Source organism: Mytilus californianus, unplaced genomic scaffold (genome assembly GCF_021869535.1).
Source record: "Mytilus californianus isolate M0D057914Y unplaced genomic scaffold, xbMytCali1.0.p SCAF_3, whole genome shotgun sequence".
Classification (NCBI taxonomy): Eukaryota; Metazoa; Mollusca; class Bivalvia; order Mytilida; family Mytilidae; genus Mytilus; species Mytilus californianus.
This window is the reverse complement of record NW_026262679.1, coordinates 38,407,532-38,429,510: the sequence shown is the minus strand read 5'-3', so window position 1 is coordinate 38,429,510 and position 21,979 is coordinate 38,407,532. Positions and strand designations below refer to the sequence as shown.

The 21,979-nt window shown below is 32.3% G+C and overlaps 1 protein-coding gene across 1 annotated transcript; it reads right to left on the bottom strand.

Annotated features, from left to right (window-relative positions):
- Positions 1–3,046: 3,046 nt before the first annotated feature.
- Positions 3,047–21,928, bottom strand: LOC127734521 (polycomb group RING finger protein 6-like). Its single transcript, XM_052244437.1, has 12 exons — positions 21,833–21,928; positions 18,522–18,867; positions 18,075–18,179; positions 17,146–17,287; positions 15,747–15,843; positions 14,820–14,875; positions 13,632–13,685; positions 12,431–12,623; positions 11,131–11,155; positions 10,054–10,164; positions 8,433–8,525; positions 3,047–4,513 (listed from the first exon to the last, which is right to left on the bottom strand). The coding sequence occupies exons 2-12, from the start codon at positions 18,861–18,863 to the stop codon at positions 4,469–4,471; spliced, it is 1,263 nt and encodes a 420-aa protein (XP_052100397.1). The 5' UTR covers positions 18,864–18,867; positions 21,833–21,928; the 3' UTR covers positions 3,047–4,468.
- Between the last annotated feature and the right edge of the window lie 51 nt (positions 21,929–21,979).

Sequence of the window (21,979 nt, the reverse complement as noted above, 5' to 3'; positions counted from 1 at the left end):
GGACTAACCCTGTATATCATTCAAACCATCTTAGCATGATGAAACCAGAATATATATGGTTTAGGGGTGGGGATCTCGACCATTTACAAGATATTAGAACTTTCTCAAATGGCAGGGGGTCGGGATGACCCCTGGGGACTAACCCTGTATATCATTCAAACCATCTTAGCATGACAAACCAGAATATATATGGTTTAGGGGTGGGGATCTCGACCATTTACAAGATATTAGAACTTTCTCAAATGGCAGGGGGTCGGGATGACCCCTGGGGACTAACCCTGTATATCATTCAAACCATATTAGCATGACAAACAAGAATATATATGGTTTAGGGGTGGGGATCTCGACCAAAGATATTAGAACTTTCTCAAATGGCAGGGGGTCGGGATGACCCCTGGGGACTAACCCTGTATATCATTCAAACCATCTTAGCATGACAAACCAGAATATATATGGTTTAGGGGTGGGGATCTTGACCACTTACAAGATATTAGAACTTTCTTAAATGGCATGGGGTGGGGGTGAACCCTGGGGACTAACCCTGTATTTCATTTCATGTGCTTTATCATGACAAACCAGAATATATATGGTTTAGGGGTGGGGATCTCGACCATTTACAAGATATTAGAACTTTCTCAAATGGCAGGGGGTCGGGATGACCCCTGGGGACTAACCCTGTATATCATTCAAACCATCTTAGCATGACAAACCAGAATATATATGGTTTAGGGGTGGGGATCTCGACCATTTACAAGATATTAGAACTTTCTCAAATGGCAGGGGGTCGGGATGACCCCTGGGGACTAACCCTGTATATCATTCAAACCATCTTAGCATGAAAAACCAGAATATATATGGTTTAGGGGTGGGGATCTTGACCACTTACAAGATATTAGAACTTTCTTAAATGGCATGGGGTGGGGGTGACCCCTGGGGACTAACCCTGTATTTCATTTCATGTGCTTTATCATGACAAACCAGAATGTATATGGTTTAGGGGTGGGGATCTCGACCATTTACAAGATATTAGAACTTTCTCAAATGGCAGGGGGTGGGGATGACCCCTGGGGACTAACCCTGTATATCATTCAAACCATCTTAGCATGACAAACCAGAATATATATGGTTTAGGGGTGGGGATCTCGACCATTTTCAAGATATTAGAACTTTCTCAAATGGCAGGGGGTCAGGATGACCCCTGGGGACTAACCCTGTATATCATTCAAACCATCTTAGCATGACAAACCAGAATATATATGGTTTAGGGGTGGGGATCTCGACCATTTTCAAGATATTAGAACTTTCTCAAATGGCAGGGGGTCAGGATGACCCCTGGGGACTAACCCTGTATATCATTCAAACCATCTTAGCATGACAAACCAGAATATATATGGTTTAGGGGTGGGGATCTTGACCACTTACAAGGTATTAGAACTTTCTTAAATGGCAGGGGGTGGGGATGACCCCTGGGGACTAACCCTGTATTTCATTTAATGGGTTTTATCATTTAGAACATTTTCAATTAAAAAGATTGTGTCTATCACAAACGGTTTTCAATTTATAATCATTTGAAAATTTAAAAAAATAAAATCCCATAGGGTTCTATAGTAAAACCCTCTTTTCTTTTTGCCCCTCAAAGTACCCCTTTATAAACCCCATTGCACAAACAAAACCCTGATTGCACCACTAGACATGTTAGTCTAACATATTGTGAAACCCTAAGTTAATCTGACAAGCGGTTTTGGAGAACGGGTGCGGACAAGTTCAAATTTAAAAGCGGCGGAAGAGGAAGAGGAAGAGGAAGAAGAATAATAATAATAATAAGAACTGAGCAAAAACAATAAGTCTTCCCAAACTTCGTTTGGGAGACTTAATAAGGAATGTCTTAGCTTAAAACGAGAGAAATTTACTAATCCGCTATGAAATGAAGCCTTATTACTATCACTTATTTCATGTTAACCTTGGCAGATGTCCCCAGTTGACCAAGAACTGGTTACACTAATGGAGCAACCAATTTCTCCCATGGTTTTTGGTGGAGTTTGTGTTGCTCAAGTCTAGGGTGTAGTGTTGTATGGAATATTGCTTGTCTATTGGTCCTTTTTTTTTTGACCAAGGTATTGTATGCCTTAAACTTATGGTTTTTTATTACCCAAGTAATATCTTCTCCCTCTTTTCATTAATAGAAACAACTTTTAAAATTTGGTATGAATAAGCTAAAACTTTTAATCAACTTAAGTTTCCATAGTGTACAATGAATTGTATTTCCTATGTTTTAATATTGATAACACGACTAAACCATCAACACAAGATGATGTGGCTCACATTGGTCTTTCCTATTATATGACCAACACAAAATGTGAGATAATTGTCAATGAAGCAGCAACCCAACAATGTAAGTTATTAAGACATCTACAGGTCATCATAGTGATTGTTGCTTGATCACATGTTCATGTCCCACAAAAGGTATTACCGATATATGTTACAATTTTATCCTACTTTGTACTACACCAACAATTTAAGTGGGATTTTAAACATGCTTTGCATAGTATGCAAGAAGAGATGTAGATGTCATCATAAAGTATTGACTAATGGACAAACGCTCACAACATACCGCATGTCTAGTTTCATTCAGTTTTAGTAGTTTCATAAATGTTTTTTAATGTACTATTTTTTAAAACTATGTTTTGTTGTAACAGTCATATGGAGTTCCAGAAAGTCGATTAAAAATCACTTATTAATAACAACATGTTTAAAAGTAAAGTGATCAAAAAGAGTTTTTCTCTTATGTTCTATGTAAAGTAATGGTGGCTACATTGGTTGGTTGATGGCTTCTTTTGATATAAATTTAATTAAAACTACAAGAAAGTAATGAAGACTAATTTCAAATGAAATAGTGGGTTCAGGTTTGATTTTGGAAAACTGTTGCAGGGTCAGTGAGCTAATATAAATCTTTTATAACAATAAAATTAGAACATGACCAAAGGATATCAATTTCTTTACATAACTAAAAGCATGCACAGGCACCCAGAAATAAATAAAATAAACGGCAATGTTTAAAAAACTTTAACAACTAATAACTTGATGAAAAACTACAAGGTTTGCATGATTACAGAAAATACAAATGCTGATGCTGCATTAGTTGGAAATGTGTTGCCATAACTGTTACATTAATTAGAAAATAATAAAGTGTTATATCTTTTGTATGTATAAAATTTAATTTTAACCTATTGACAGAAATAATTTAAATTGTCTGTCCATTACATGTAAATAATTGCAAAACAGTGACATTAGTTATGAAAATAACACATAATGTAAAAAAAAATATTCAGATTCAAAGGACAATGTTTTCATGAAGTACAATTACAAAGTTATATGAATAGGTTTAATATTTTACTGCCTTTGATAAAATCAACAATTTTACATGAATATATACAAAATCAGAACATAAGACATTTTAGCTCACAACTTTTATAAAGACAAATACATTTCATAGCTGAGCATCTAGTAATTTGCATAGTTTTTACCCAGGTATATATATGATAATGTTTGAGAGCTATGTCACTTTCCTAAGATTAATCTAAAAATTAAGTCTTCCACGAGTCCTTGCCACAATTTTTCAATAAATGGTGCACTTCATGGACCACATCTACATTTATAAAGGTTCAATTTAGAGTTAAAAAAACAAAACAATTACCTTTTTGCATATTAAAAAAGTCAGTAAATTTTCATCAATATCCTACAAGAAAAGTAGGCATAAGATAGCTTACAATGATACTTTTCGTTTAAATTCTATTTCCAAGGGGCATAACTCATGGGAAAATGTGGAAGTTAGAGGGGATTTGATTTTTGAACATCAGTCCTAGTACATGTATGGTTGTATGTCCATTTGATGTATGCAAATTAACAAAGATCGTCCCTTCCTACCCTCCCACATTCATTTAAAAGATTACACTCAAATGGAACTATTTACTAGAGTAAGTGTAAAATGAGGAAAATTATTGAATTCAATGTCTAATGAGCTCATTAAATTATTGTTCCTAGAGTTCCAAAGTCTCAAATATTATCAGCTAATCCTTGGCTTGATCTCAATCTTTTTCTTTTAACGAGTGTAAATAATTAGTCCCCATAAATTAAGATTGATACAACTTTAAGATATATAAAATAAATGTAAAGCTCTCTAACAATACAGGAATACAAAATTATTTTCACCATACACCCTAATCATACTAATCAAATTCAAACAAGGCATACAGACACATTTAATAAACACTGGCATCAATGTCTCAATATCAATATGCAAAAACTCCTCAATAACATCCCTTTCATACTGTTTAATAATGTCAATCATCAATTCCATTACCACAAAATCTTTGCTGCCCTTTTATATATCGTTGAATTGTTTGTATATTTAAGATCTACAGGTTTTTAGTTCATTACTGTTTGCTGTTGACATATAATCTAATTGGTGTCACAAATCCTCAGTAATTCTGTATCTCAATTCCATTATAACATCCTGCGAATAAAAAATATCAGAATAACTTTTGAAATCAATTATTTAAGAGTAAAGAGATGATTTAAACTGTTTAGAGCAGAAATGCTTCGACCTTATAGATATATATATTCTTGCACTCATCAGATGTATACTAATTTTAATGAATGTTTTTTTGTTTATTTTTAATGGAAAGCTGTAAATAATAAACTGAGATGTCAAGTTCTACAATTGTTGATGCCACCGAAACCAATGCTTACGCCAACACCTGAAACAGTACGTCTAAGTCTTGATAAAACCTAGAAATTCAGGTTACTTGAAAGATAATTTTTTATAGAATTTCAATAACAACATTGATTTCAGCAACGATATCAGTTTATAGATAGCTGGTTTAAAATTAGCATACATATGAGCAGTTGAAATATGTATAAATTTAAGTTTTTTCCACTCTTGAACTTGTAAATTAGATACCAGTTTATAAGAAAAATAAGTAGAATTTACATAAATACTATTTCAGTTTACTTAGTTCTGCTCAAAACAACTAACTTGAGTACATAGACATTATTCGAGCATTTCAAACAGTCCAAACATTCAATCTAAAGAACTACCTGTGTCGATCACCTTGGTCTATGTGCATATTAAACAAAGGACACAGATGGATTCATGACAAAATAGTGTTTTGGTAGATCTTACTTTACTGAACATTCTTGCTGCTTACAATTATCTCTATCTATAATGAACTTGGCCCAGTAGTTACAGTGGAAAATATTTTGTAAAAATTTACAAAAATTTACAAAATTTATGAAAATTGTAAAAAATTGACTACAAAGGGCAATTACTCCTTAAGGGGTCAATTGACAATTTTGGTCATGTTGACTTATTTGTAGATCTTACTTTGCTGTACATTATTGCTGTTTACAGTTTATCTCTATCTATAATAATATTCAAGATAATAACCAAAAGCTGCAAAATTTTCTTAAAATTACCAATTCAGGGGCAGCAACCCAACAACGTGTTGCCTGATTGGTCTGAAAATTTCAGGGCAGATAGATCTTGACCTAATGAACAATTTTATCGCTGTCATATTTGCTCTAAATGCTTTGGTTTCAGAGATATGAGCCAAAAACTGCATTTTACCCTATGTACTATTTTTTAGCCATGTCTGCCATCTTGGTTCACGGGCGGGGTCATCGGACACATTTTTTAAACTAGAAACCCTAATGATGACTGTGGACAAGTTTGGTTAAATTTGTCTTAGTAGTTTCAGAGGAGAAGATTTTTGTAAAAAATTACAAAAATTTATGAAAAATGGTTAAAAATTGACTATAAAGGGCAATAAGTTTATCTCTATCCATAATAATATTCAAGATAATAATCAAAAACGGCAATATTTCCTTAAAATTACCAATCAGGGTCAGCAACCCAACAACGGGTCGTCAGATTCATCTGAAAATTTCAGGGCAGATAGATCTTGACCTGATAAACAATTTGCTCTAAATGCTTTGGTTTCAGAGATATAAGCCAAAATCTACATTTTACCCCTATGTTCTATTTTTAGCCATGGCGGCCATCTTGGTTGGTTGGCCGGGTCACCGGACACATTTTTTAAACTAGATACCCCAATGATGATTGTGGCCAAGTTTGGTCAAATTTGGCCCAGTAGTTTCAGAGGAGAAGATTTTTGTAAAAGTTTACGGACGACGGACGCAGGATGACGGACGACGGACGCCAAGTGATGAGAAAAGCTCACATGGCCCTTTGGCAAGGTGAGCTAAAAAGGAACAAATTACAATGATTTGAAGAGAATTTAGTGCCTTATATGAAGTACTTGAAAGGAAATGAATAGCATATTCAATAAAAGAACAGCCCCTCTGTTGCACATATTTTATCTATCAAAGTGCAATACTGAGGATTCATTTATTTTCGTTGGCACCAATTTTCATGGATTGAGAAAAACTTTCATGTTCGTTGATATCTAATTTCGTGGTTTTGCCGAAGTCTGCATAAGAGCCTATAGGAAATTTGTCATTCGTTGAACATTTAATTTCGTGGTTCACCTATACCCACGAAATCCAACGAATAATAATGAATTTACAGTAACTAAAAAAAAATTTTTTTTTGTTCTTTAAAACTTTTTATAAATATCTTAAGAGAAATGAACTTCAGTTTTATCACCTTTGTTAATGATTGTTTACTGCTAATTAGTGGATTTAAGATAATTGAACAAATACTAGATATTTGATACAGAATGAAATGTCCACATGTTATCCATTTGTAATGTTTATGTACAGCATGTACACTTGAAAAAATTTATTTCAGTAGGCATAACATAAAAAATAAAATCTTAAACAATTTTAAAGGCATACATACAGTTTTGACTTAATTGGTTTTGTTTCACAACTATGAGTATGAAATTTAAAGAAGAATCAAAGAAATTTGTACTTTGAACATAACAAGATTTACTTCCTGTTTTACCTCTTGTATTTTATAATCCTCCTGACATAGGAGCACTCAACAAATTTATTTTTAACAATGATGGAGAAGAAAGTAACTGTTTATACCTTCTGCAATATATTATTGCATCAATGTAAAATGATCATCTACAGTCTCGCCTGTTATATTTATAAAACTCCTTACTGAGGAGCACTTTGGTGTGCACTTAAAAATACTTTTATGTAACAATTCAAATGATCATAAATAACTCTCAATAACATATATACTATATGTTTGAACAAGTAATTTAAATGTAGATAAGTTAATTACATTAAACAATCAATTTTGCATGTATAACTCCATGTTTCAAAACTACTTGTTTATTTTTATAGACTGGTATAAGTTATAAAACATTGAAATTTCTGATGATTATTTTTTCCTTACCAAATGTACAAGTTTGTTTAGATTAACATCGAAATGATATGCTTTGCTTCATGGTATGATAATTTGATAAAAAAAAATTCTTACTGGAACCAACATCAAGAACACATTAACACATAATTTCTGAATATGGTTTAAATACAACTTATGTTCTCCAGCTGCATGAGCCTAGCAATATTCAAGGTAATTTATACACTGTCCAACAGTGTCCTTAAAATCTGAGTTATAACGCCCTTTCAGACAACTAGCACCCTTCTGCCCTGAGATTTAAGCTGGAACACTGTGAAGGCTTGAGAGAAAATGCAATGCAATTTCCAATATACTTAATATAACCAAGGGACATAACTCTTTTAAAACATAATTGATCAACACTGATTTTCGAACTTGTCCGAGACATTGCCGATATAAAACCTATGATATAAGTTTCATAAAAATCTGGCAAGAATAGTACACATGAGAGCGCTTACAATGCAATTTTCCATATAATGTATACTTCAAAGGGGCATTTCTTGTTTGAAATTAATTGATTGGCACTGATTTTCAAAATTGTCAGAGACATGGCTGTTCTAATCCTAAATCTGGCAAGAATTGAACATGTGAGAGTGCTAACAAGACCGGACTGACAGACGGACGGACAAACGGACTGATAGACGGACAGACAGAGGGACAGACACCTGGTATTTCTATGTCCCCTGCAATGCATTGCACGGGGAACAAAAATTATATTGATCTGAAAATATTGTATCTTATATCAAGTACCAACTTATCAATGAATATCTATTTATATCCTTTCATGTAATGCTGAAAGGTAGAATTGGGGTCTGTATGTAGGGATTGACTGCAAAATATACACTGCAGTGTTGTCTGTTGCATCCTTTCTTCTGCCTGTAAGAATGACTTATCATCAATGGTTCCTGATTAACTATCAATATCATATAATATTTGGTGTTCCTATCAATACCAGACTGATGAGAGATTGAAAAGTTAAATATGTTTCTACAATGCTGGACAAAAACATGAAGAACCACTACTGTATGTTTTAAAAAAAAAATCCTATGTATTCTCTCACCTCTCCTTCATAATATTGTTCTCGAACTTTCTCTAAAGAGTTATTAGCAGGTACTAAATGAAAGGCTGTAGGCGTTGGATGGTATAAATCAATCTGTAATATAGCATCAAGAAACCATTCAAAAAATATTATATATCATTTAACTTGATTCGCATGTGAAAAACTACTAACCAAAGGCTAACATTTATAATTAAGCTGCAGTCATTATAGAAATTTTATCAGTTTCAAACTCACAAAAATTATCTCATCACAGCAAACATAAACACGTACTGACATAATTTGTCCATTTAAATTGTCAGATACTTTACACTTAATGTTTTTATTTTGTGTTTCTTAAACATGCTTTACTGTTTTAAAATATGAAATTAAATGATCCTACATTGTCATATCTGGTAGCCTCCCCCATTATAAAGGTTCACAATCAATTACAAATTACACCATGGTAGGTACCAAAATTTATTAATAAACTGCTTCGCTGAGCGCAGCTGGATACGCCCGCAGAGGTCCAACCCTGAACAGTTGGGGCAAAAATGGACACAATATTCAAGCTTGATACAGGTCTGAATTTGGATTGTAATTAAATATTTGACATATTACAGGTTTCTGAATAAATGTAGTCAAAGAACTTGAAATTGTTTATATGAATTGAATTTATATTCAATTAAAGATTTCTTGCTGTTGTGCAATACACTGTGCTGTTGCGCAATACTTAGTAAATCTGTTGTCAGACTATAAACAAATAAAGTTCAATTAATTCTCAATGTCATATTAGAAATTTATGAAAATCAAAAGGGAGCTTACATCAATAGATATAAACAATTCACCAAAGTTTCATGAGAATTGCTGACAGCATTTTTGAGTTATTGTCCGAAAACTGGAAAATCCCCCCTTTTTTAATGAATAAAACCCCATAACTCAGAAATGTAAAATGTAAAATTTATAAAATTCTAAAGGGAGCTTACTTAAATAGATATAAACAATTCACCATAGTTTCATAAGAACTGCTGAAAGCATTTTTGAGTTTTTGTCAGAAAACTGGAAAATCCCCCTTTTTTATGAATAAAACCCTGTAACTCGGAAACGTAAAATCTAAAATTTATAAAAATCAAAAGGGAGCTCATGTCAATAGATATAAACAATTCACCACAATTTCTTGCAAGTTGGTGAAAGCATTCTTGAGTTATTGTCCGAAAACTGGAAAATCCCCCTTTTTTTAATGAATAAAACCCCATAACTCAGAAACGTAAAATTCAAAATTTATAAAAAACGAAAGGGAGCTCACGTCAATAGATATAAACAATTCACCAAAGTTTTATGCAAATTTGTTAAAGCGTTTATGAGTTAATGTCCGACATGTTGACGACGGACGGACAGACGGACGGACGGACAGAGGTATACCATAATACGTCCCGTAAACGGGCGTATAAAAATGGATGGTTGCATGCCCCCAATGGATTTAATTCTGGAACAGTCCTTATCATTTTTCAGTCAAATATGCTGTTTTGAAAACTTGATTGGAAAAAATGTGCCAAAAAACAAGAAATCCAATTGATTTTACCAGGAAACTAAGGCATTTCATTGTCCAAAATGTAAAACCATTATTTCTATCTCATTAACTTACATGATAAAATTTTTCTAATTGTAGCTTTCTTCTAATGAATGTAGCAATATTTCCAACTGTGGCTTTACATGTCACTCGTAAGAACTTTTTATCTAATTCTACCTGTAAAAGCTACAAAAAAGAAAGATAATTTATTATAGAGTTTACCATTTTTTCATACTTTTGTGACTATATATTTTTTTTTAAATCCAAACAATGACAAATTTATATAAATTGAATTTATAAAATATCATTCCATATATAAATTCAGCGTTTAAAGCTAACTAAAGAGTAAACTAAACCCACATTAGTATAGATAAAGCAAAATTCCATGTTTTGTTATGAGAAATCCTCTAAAATCATCCAGATCAAATCTATAATAGAAGATAATGGCATTGGGTAAGAAAGATTTTGTCAAAGTTCCACTTAAATTCAATCAGTGATTCAGGTTGAGTTGTAGATAAGAGATGCTTTCTACCATTTACATATTTTGACGAGTTCACGTTTTGCTATTGGAGACCTCATTAACCATTTGGATTATAAAAAAAGGTTGAAGGATACAATTCCATTTAGATAAAATACATTTTACATCTACTGCTTCCAGTAAAAACAAAAATTATCAGTACTGAGAATGTATTAGATATCTAGAAACCAGACTACTCAACTGCTTTTTACATTTTGTTCTAATGTTAAGCTGTTACCACTGTCTCAGGTTAGGAGAGGGTTCAGCACTCAAAAAAATCTGTAATCCCTCCATATTCTTTATATGCCTCCTCCCTGTAGTCTTTAGTCTAGTAGTTGTTGTGTGGGTGGTGTTTTTTCCTTATTTTTTGTTTTTTTAATGTTATTAGCTTAGATCAGGCTATTAAATGTTTCTTTTGAACTGTTTCACATTAATTATCTTTACACTAGTCTAAGTCTTTTTTACCTCACTGTATAGGTTTTTCTCATTGTCAAAGATCATATGGTGACCTGCAATTGTTAACATGCTTTTTAATTGGTTTTTGGTGAATAGTTGTCGCTTTGGCTATTATACCACAGTTCCTTTTTTTATATTTACAATGTTCATTTAAAATGTTTAATGAAATATACACTTACTGGACAGTCTTCCATATTACCATCTCTGAAAGTAAGATAGTTAAATATGTAAAAAATGGCTGATTGTAACTTGAAATATTTGTTGTTTATAATTTGAAAGGCAATATAAATGTTAATATAATTATTTTAGGGAGCAATCATTTCAACAGTAACAAAGAAATTGGATATCTACTTATTTCAACAAATAAAAAAAATCTACAGAAAACCACAATTATACAGAAGATATGAACCAGTAGCTATAACAGCCAAACATTCTCAAATTTGTACACAAACTGATGCACATATCCTCAATGTTTAAACCAAACAATGTAGAAATTTTGAAGGCTCTTTGTTGAAAACTGTAGGAGGAGTTGATTACAAAAAATTGAGAACATTGCTAAAAGAAAATTCACTTTCTGGAAAATCTGCCTAAAATTCTCTTAATTTATACTGAATATGAGGTTCATATCTTCAATGTTTATGCAAACCTGCATTACAGTTTTAAGGCTTTTAGTTACCAGCTGAAGTACATGTTGATTAATAAATAAAATGGGAACCCTCAATCAATCAATCATGCATAGTTTAATTTAAATTTCACCATCTGGAAAATTGGCAAATATTCACCAAATGAGTTCACAAAGTTAGGTGCACATCTTGAATTTAAACAATTGTTCAAGAAAAATTTGAAGGCTAGGCATTGATGATTATAATAAAAGTGCTTGTGAAAACTACAGATTATGATGTGCAGCAAGTGTTCTAACCCATGACCTACTACACTTGAGGCAAACACCAGACCATTTTTAGGCAATATTTTGAATTGAGTTATCTCCCTTTGTTCATATTTGTAGGTATAACAGAGAGATTCATTACATAATGCACTAATTCTGCGACTTGTTTATTTTCTATGTAATGGTTTCTTGATAGCTATGTTAATAAACAAACATCAGTTTTTTAATTGAATTTCTAAATTTATATTACATGTATTAATAAATTGCTTGAAAAAGGGCATGGATAGGATTTTAAAAATGTTCACCTTACTGCACTATGTTGTGTGTACTCACAAAATATAGGCAGAGATGATGGCTGAAATATAGTTATCCATCCAGCAAAACTGAATAATTGGTAAGCAAAAGTTCTTTGGTTCTCTTTTAATACTACAACACTTATCAATATGCATGCAATTTGTAACTATTCATTTTAGTGACTTAAGAAAAGTTCATTTCCAATTGGTGCTGTTATTTTTTTGTTTTAATTCCATCATCTTTGTTTATTGAATCATAATAAGAAATACTTGGAAATAGAAGTGAACAGTTTTCCTTACCCTTCATACTCTAGCTGTAATGATACAAAATTTGTATTAAAATATTTTTTAATCTCTCGTCTTATCTGTCTGCTATTCCCTCTAGAATGTGTTTTCTTTTTTCTTTGTACTGGGAATGAGAAGGGGTCATGACCATGAGCTGGGGGAGTAGTGGGTGGTGGTGGAGGCAGTGTCAATTTTGGTAATATTTTCTCTGAAAATCATAAAAAGTTTTAAAACATAAAGTATAAAATGTCATTAGTAAGACTGCCATTCTGAAATAAACATTATTCAGCAGTAGATCTGAAAATATAATAATGGTTTCACACACTTTCAAATACTTTTTTCAATATGGCAATTTTTAATGTAGTTATACATATAAAGTAATTCATTTATCCTTACCAAGATACTGGGATATTTTCCAAATATTTCCTCAGACACTGAAAAATGGTTAAAGTATATGGGGTCAGCCATTTTTTACCCGAAACCATCAGGCAAACTTCCTTTCTAAAATGTCCATTTATAGCATTATTTGGAGAGGTTTTCCATATAAAAACTATGAATTTCTAAATGTACACCATTTTCAGTTATCAAATATAAATTTCTCATATAGAATCTGTAGTATGTTATATCATAAAATCATATTATGGAAAAATCTAAGAAATAAAATCTTAAAACAAGATGTAATTTTAATAGATAACTTTTGGTTCATTTTTGCCATTGAGTTTCTGTCTCATTGATGAATAGCCCTTATTTCCTTTCATTCATACTTGAATAAGCTGCCCAAGATTGGTAACAAGTGAACGGCTAAATTCTTTAGTGAATAATTTACTGTAAATTCAGAAATTATTGTGTGCATTTATTATTGTGATTGTTGAAGAATGGGCGTAAATGCAAAATTAATTATTGCGATTTCAGGAAAATCTGATACAGATATATGTGTCAGATACCAAATGTGAGGTCTTATTATAGTGATACTCACCCAGTTGCATTATTCGCATTGATAAAAACCTCGCAATAATTTCTGAATTTACAGTATATAGACGTCAGAAAGCATCAGAAAAGGCTGGCATTGTATACACATTTAAAAAACTCTTTCAATATTAAGCAAATCCATTAATTATCCATATCTTTTTGCATTCTTGCATAGCGGCTTTGTCATTTCAGCTCGACACTGAAATCTTCAAATATTTTTCATATATTTCTGGCATATAAATAATACCTCCTGTTTTTCTTTCATGTTCTTCATAGTATTCTTTTTCTCTTTTTTGTTCCTCTGAAAAAAAAGTAAAACTAAGTAGGCAATAACATCAGTTTAATGTGAGTAAGGGTATATGGCATTAGTTCATAGATGACTTTCAATATTGACCAAAAATACAAAAATAATTTATAGTTATTGATGTACTAATTCATACCTATTGACGTTTTGTTTTCTTTGAAACTTAATGACATTTGTTTATGTATGTTGTCATTAGAGATTGCTTGGGTGTTTGAGTGCTCTTTTTGTTCAATATTCTAATATGACGTTCTTCTTTCGCTTTGGAAGCAAAGCCATGTTCTAATTCCAATAAAACATGGGCTGCACGTTATTGACGTCACAATTGAAACTGCAACGTCAACTGTGGTTTGAATAACGCCAGAAATCAAAATGAACATTTGTTTCGGTGTTGCTCGCTAGGAAATTAAATAAAATCATACTAAAAGTAAGTTTACATGTATCTGTTCATTTTTTTTATTGTGAAACGGTTGATTTTCTATAATGTTTTGGCTTCATCAAATCAAAATGAATGCCTTTTGAACCCGTATTATAGGTCTGCTTCGAAGTACAAAAGTTCTAAATTTTCCTATTAGAATCGAAATAATTCTATAATGCCATGCTCTATGCTAATTTTAACATGGGTAGGCTAACGCTCAGTATAAAGATATTGACAAATATAATGCCTACCCATGTTCAAATGAGCATAGAGCATGATATGAAAGAATTATTTCTTAAACAAACAGTAATGGGGTAACTCAAGAACATTGTAAGTTATGCCACCCAAATTTGAACTTGATCTGTGTTTGGTGGTAATAAGCATTGTGTATAAGTTTCATAACATTTGGTTGAGGAAAAGGAAAGTTAGACAACGGAAACGGCAAATTCCCCAAATTTTCCATTTATAAAGGGACATCTCAATAATGGTGAAAGTGATGCCACCTAAATTCGAACTTTATCTGTGTTTGGTTGTAATAAGCATCATGTATAAGTTTCAGAACATTTGGTTGAGGCAAACTAAAGTTAGAGAAAGGAAACCAATTATGGGGCATACCTACAGACGGACAAGGGAAAACCTTAATGTCCGTGCCACTCTGCCGGAGTATAAACACACTGAACTAAAATAATCATCAGTTCTTTGATTAATAACCATACCTTCAGCGACATTAGGAAGTAACCTGTAGACTATATCCTGTATTGTACTGTCATGCCTGAAAATTAGTTAACATTGTCAAATCAAAGAGTTTCATACAAAGAAAAAGAAAATTTATGGATTTTTTAACAAAAGATTTCCACTGATCATGGAACCATGAAATTGAAGCCACTTAAGCCTTTTGACATATATATTATGTGAAGCATACATCTTGATTCAATGATGGATGAGGTCTTAGTCTGAATGTCCATTTACTTTCAAACTACATTAAACATAATTTAGAAATCTATCCTTAAAGATTGCTTTGATCATCTAAGCCTCAGATAACAAAGTATCCATACAGAACATCACTTGGGTTAAAAGTATTGTTAGAACCATTAATCTTTCCTAGTGAATAATTTTATCAACCTTTATTAATAAATATTCTGGAGATTGGATTTTTGTCAATACCCAATATAATAAATGATGCGAGTTTCTATTTCACATGCAGAATAAACATTAAGGGAAATCAATCTTTCCTTGCAAAGGTTTATCTAGAAAGAGCTGCAAACTTGATCAATGCAATCTGGTATGATTAACTCTCAAGAGCAGATATCCTGAGTGATACATATACATCTGACAACTATTCTGTTTTAATCAACACCAGTATCTGGGTAAAACAGTTATCTATATTTTAGTAAAAACAGATGTTCACTCCAAATTTTCAGTCAATTTTTTGGGTTCAAGGTCAGATGAATCATTGAAATTTGTCCTACTATCATTTGCTAGATTTTGGGAAGTCTGCAAAAGTGTTTATAGGATGGATTTCTGTACCGCATGTAGGACAATTCAGGCTACCTTCTTTTACCTGCTTAATATTTAAATTAAGACATGTAGGATGGAATTCTGTTTCATGTGAAAGATAATAAAGGCAACCAAGATTTACCTACCTGATATTTACAATAGGATCTGTAGGATGGATTTCAGTATCACATGTTGGACAACTAAGGCACTTTTCTATATGTCTCACAATGCATGTTTTGCAAACTAAAAAGATATATTTAGCTATGATACATTAGACATGTACTCCTAAGATTCTCCTAAAATATTTAAAAACATAATAACCATTCCCTTTTTTCTAGGGCAAGACTATACTTACGTCAGGTTACTATAAACATGACAAAAATGCCTTAATTAATACTGATATGCTTCAATCAGGCCTTTGGTGTTCTTGTTTGAATTGTTTTACATTTTGTCATTTCAGGGTCTTACATACACCAATCTCAAGTTCTTTTTTTAACGAGTTACGCCGTTTGACACAAGGTCAATCGGCTTAAATGATGTTATTGAACAATCGACTCTTATTATGACTTAATAACATAAGCATTGCGACATCAGAAATGTACAGGAAACTGCATGAATATGAAAGTCGTCCATAGCGTACTATACAGTATAGGCTTTGCTCATTGTTAAAGGCCGTAAATGACATATAGTTGCTTACATCTATGTTATTTGGTCTCTGGTTGATAGTTGCCTCGTTAACAATCATAGTATGATACCACGTCTTCTTATTTTTCATATTGTTCAAATAGTTCAAAGAGAATAACTAATAAAGAAAAACAAAATTTATCAAAAAGTTGATCTTTCAGAAAATGGTGAACTAAAGAAAATGTTCACTGATGATCAGATCTATGTTAAAGAAAGTTTAAAGATCATTTGAATGTATAAGTGACATGTTATAACCGATTAAAATTCTAATGAAAGATTCAGGGATAGTTCCTACAATGTATTATAAATTAAATAAATGGGGAATGTGTCCATGAGACACAGATGATGCCCCTGCTTGCATATAACGTTATAAAAAGAAATAACTCAAGAACTGTAAAAGTCACGCTACCCAAATGTGTACTTGATCTGAGTTTTGTGGTAATAAGCATTGTTTATAAGTTTCATAACATTTGGTTGAGGCAAACTAAAGTTAGAGAACGTAACGAAAATTTCAGCAATTTTTTCGATTTGTAAAGTGGCAGAACTCTAGAACGGTAAGTGACGCCACAGAAATTCAAAATTGATCTGTGTTTTATGGTAATAAGCATTGTGTACAAGTTTCATAACATTTGGTTGAGGCACACTAAAGTTAGAGAAAGGAAATGAAAAATTCAGCAATTTTTCCATTCGTAAAGGGGCATAACTCTAGAACGGTAAAAGTGACGCCACCAAAATTCAAATCTGTCGTACAGACGGACAAGGGTAAAACTTAATGCCCCTCCACTAAGGCGGGGGCATAAAAATGTATAAGCAAATACAACATTTGAATAGATAAGTGATAAATATATATTTTCAGCTTACATGTATGCATGCATTCTGTAATGGTTGAAGCTTCATACAAGTATCCACCACACAAGGCACATGTGATATAAGTATTTATAGCACACAATCTCACACTGACTGGTTCCTTACTTAAACTTGGACATACTGGAATTTGAGCTAGCTAAAAATCGAAATTTGAACAATAAAGATTTAAATTATGATATTAATTTCTTGCAACAATTTTTGTAATGTCTCAGTTTATAGATTCAAAAAAATATCCATGGAAATGAGATGTGTAAATGCTAATTCAACTTCATACAAGATATCATTGGTTTACCATAAATGTTTCATCTTAAAATGACCTAATCACAAAGTAATATGTTGTTGCAATCCATCTGCCATTATAACAGCACGCCTAAGTCTTGCTTTCTCAACTTTGTCGAGGCAGGACAAAATTGAAGAGGCCATCTTGAACTCAAGTGATCACTATAGATCTCTTAAAATTGAAAAGCTTTCATGTAAAAATGCAATTCACTGCATGAAATTCAATAATGGCATTGACATTTTACGGAAATAATTTTATTATAATCATAACCACATTTGAATACCTTTTTGTGATGTAGCAAGCAATGAAAAGGATGGCACAATTTTTTCTCCTTGATATTATATATATATTTTTTTAATTATAACTTTCGATACAGAATAAATTTGGTGTTATATATATATATAATACCTGTGAGTATCCTCTTGTTTGACATGTATTAACTTACTAGAATTTGTTTACCTGCCATAGCCTGAATAACTCAGATTACTCAATGCCTTATTACTAGTAAATATTTTGACTACCTAGTTAGCATTGCACCAATACTATAAGAATAAAAAATAGTTCTTTAACAATATTACTGAAACAAATTTTCAAAGGCAAATCTAACTATGTCAAACAAATATTTAAATACTGTTTTAACCACCTGTTCTTTCAAAGATAATTTGGGTTCTGGTTTTTCCTCAGACTGGCTGTTGTTGAGGATTGTACTACAAGATGGTTGTTCTGTGTCTTCGTTGTTGAGATTGCTCTGAAATTTTTACATTAACAACTATTACATTATTTAATTCATATGTTAAGATTCATACTGTTTATCTTTTTTTAAAAAAAAGACATCATATTTAATGTTTATTTGGACACACTTAATAAATTATTAATTGGTTATAAAAATTCAACATGTTCAATGCAACAGATTATCTAGTTAAACAGAAATACTGATAAGAAATCTCATGTAAACTATTTCTACGCCTGGCTTAACTTCAAATGAAAGCATGTTTATATTGTTTATCTATTGCATTTTTTCCTTTCCAAGGTAAGAAGAAGTTATGTTTAAAAGGGCAAGGTGAGCTAATAATAAATGTCCAGAATTTACCTCTGTAGTATTTAAATTTTCATCAACCTTTTCATCCTTTGAATTGTCTTTTTGTTCAATTGAATCTACACAAAGTTTAGTGGGTACTGAATCACTTCCACAAATATTGTCTTCAAAATGTAAGTTGCATAGTCTTGTATGGTCGGATATCAGAACATCTGGTTTTGCTTGTTTAATCTTCCCTAACCAAGCTTCTCTTCTGTCATCATCAGTCCCTGGGAGACAATGAAGTGATATCTTTTCTTCATTTATTATCTGTTCTTCATTTTTAGCACACAAAACACAGCACAATTTACCTTCACATTGTTCCTTTATCTCTGATGATGTTTCACAAGTTTCCATTTAACTGAAATATATATTAACTTAATGTATCAGTTATAATTTATAAACCATACAAATGCAAATTATGAACAATGGAAAAGGGCCATGCATAGGCAACAGATAACATAAAGCTGAAATCTATAAATACAAATTCTACAATAATACCCTACCTGCCTACTGACAACATGAATGATTGTAATTCAACATTTGTCCACTAGAGATAGATCAATTTTTAAGATTGAAAATTTTAGTATCAAATGCAGACAAATATCTTAATCATTATCATGATTATGGTAAAGTATAGAATCCTTAATTGTAAATATAATTGCATAATTATGATTTATGTATTTTCAATTTGTTCATGTCTGTTTCTAGACATTAATATATTTCTCTCCCAAAATTATAATATTTATAACAATACATGGCCAAAATGACTTTACCAAGTATGGCCAAACTGGTAGTATTCCTGAAACAACTGTGGCTGAAACAGGATGAGGATTACTATCAGAAATAAATTTGCAGATTAGTTACTATTTTAACAAGAGTGCACACGCTGAAATGGCTCGCCTACTATACTGACCATTGATTTTATGTTGATAGTACAACATATAAAGTTTTACTACAAGTATCACATTAACATTTATGATCCAAGAAAATGAGGTCAAGGTCAGATAAACCAAGCCAGAAATACATGTACACTTTTAATACAATCATTCCATACACAGAATATAGATGACCTACTAGTATTGCTTATAGTATAAAAGAAACAGACCAAACTATGGAAATTCTATACTGACCAATGAACCACGAAAATGAAGTCAAGGTCAGATGAACCCTGCCAGACAGACATGCACAACTTAAAATCACTCCATGCATCAAATGTAGTTGACTTATTGCTTATAGTATCTAAGAAACAAAGTTAACCAGGAAAACTGAACATTGACCAATCAACCATGAAAATGAGGTGAAGGTCAGATGATACCTGCCAGACAGACATATACACCTTACAATCATTTCATACACCAAATATAGTTGACCTATTGCTTAAAGTTTAAGAAAAACAGACCAAAACACAAAAACTTAACATAAGTAATGAACCATGAAAATGAGTTCAAGGTCAAATAAGATCTGCCAGACTGACATGTACATCGTAAAATATTTCCATACACCAAATATAGTTGACCTTTTGCATACAGTATAAGAAAAACAGACCAAAACACAAAAACTTAACATTGAGCAATGAACCATGAAAATGAGGTCAAGGTCAAATAAAACCTGCCAAACTGACATGTACATCGTAAATTATTTCCATACACCAAATATAGTTGACCTATTGCATACAGTATTAGAAAAACAGACCAAAACACAAAAACTAAACCATGACCACTGAACCATGAAAATGAGGTCAAGGTCAGATGACACCAGCCAGTTGGACATGTACACCTTACAATCATTCCATACACCAAATATAGTAGACCTATTGCTTATAGTATCTGAGATATGGACTTGACCACGAAACTTAACCTTGTTCACTGATACATGGAATGAGGTCAAGGTCAAGTGAAAACTGTCTGACAGGCATGAGGACCTTGCAAATACGCACATACCAAATGTAGTTATCCTATTACTCATAATAAGAGAGAAATTAACATTACAAAAAATCTTAACTTTTTTTTCAAGCAGTCACTGAACCATGAAAATGAGGTCAAGGACAATTGACATATGACAGACGGACACTTCATATCATAAGGCATCTATATAAAAAGTATGAAGCATCCAGGTCTTCTACCTTCTGAAATATCAAGCTTTTAAGAAGTTAGTTAACACCGCCGCCGGATCACTATCCCTATGTCGAGCTTTCTGCGACAAAAGTTTCAGGCTCGATAATAATTTGGCAAAATAATTTTAGATCCTGAATACTTTTAAATGTTATTATCCAAAAAGAGCATCTACAATGTATGCTTCTTTTTTATTTTATTTTTAAAATGGTGTTTTAATTTCTTATTTTAAATTATATCATTAGCATGATTAGTGTTCCCCAAGGAAAACATTAAAATGCATAAATATAATATTTGCAATTAATAATAATAATAATAACTTAACCCAAACAGGAAGACGTCTAAGTAACTGTTTTCTCCAGATTGGACTAAATTGCCATAAGGCGTATCTGGTTAGTCAATAAGATTGAGAATGGAAATGAGGAATATGTCAAAAAGACAACAACCCGACCAAAGAGCAGAAAAAAGCTGAAAGCCAACAATGGGTCTTCAACGCAGCAAGAAAATCCTGCACCCAGAGGCGGGCCTCAGCTGGCCACTAAATAAAAATGTGTACTAGTTCAGTGAAAATGGACGTCATACTAAACTCCAAAACATATAAATGAACTAAAATTAAAAAACATACAAGACTAATAAAGGCCAGAGGCTCCTGACTTGGGACATGCACAAAAATATGGCAGGGTTAAACATGTTTTGTGAGATCTCAACCCTCCCCCTATACCTCTAGCCAATGTAGAATAAAGAAATACACAGCAATACGCACAGTAAAACTCAGTTTAAAAGAAGTCTGAGTCCTATGTAAGAACAGGTAACAAAATGAAACTAAGCAAAATGACAATGATACATAAATTAACAAAGGACTACTAGCAGTTACTGACATGCCAGCTCTAGACCTCAATTAAGCTGATTGAAAGATTATGTCTTCATCATATGAAAATCAAGCCTTTTCAAACTAATTTTTAAAGTTTGTTCTTCACAAAGGGATTACCCTCAAGCTCGTTTTTTCGTTCGATCAGTAAGCCTGTCCATTCCATGAACATAACGTTCAAAGAACGGACTAACTGGACAAACGAAAATACCGGCCAGCACCGTAGTCTATTGGATTCTGGTGAATAGTTGTCTCATTGGCAAACATGCATACCTCCTTATCATTATAAATTTGTGGTATGCTATTCATTAATCTGGTCATTCTTGTTTTACATCACAACAAACCTTTCAACTGTTGTTTAACATTAAAACACGGAAAAGTTACATTTTGTAACTGACTTTTTGAATGCAGACGCCATTGTAAACTTCCGCCTATCATAGGTTTTGTTAAACCTATCCTCATTGGCGATTTCATGAGATCTGTCTGAAAAC

Coding starts and splice junctions, on each gene's coding strand:
- LOC127734521 (XM_052244437.1), bottom strand. CDS start 18,863: ATGGAAACTTGTGAAACATCATCAGAGATAAAGGAACAATGTGAAGGT. Junction 11,156..12,430: donor TTACAGCTAGAGTATGAAGG/GTAAGGAAAACT, acceptor TCTTACTTTCAG/AGATGGTAATATGGAAGACT. Junction 8,526..10,053: donor AATTAGAAAAATTTTATCAT/GTAAGTTAATGA, acceptor GCTATATTACAG/ATTGATTTATACCATCCAAC.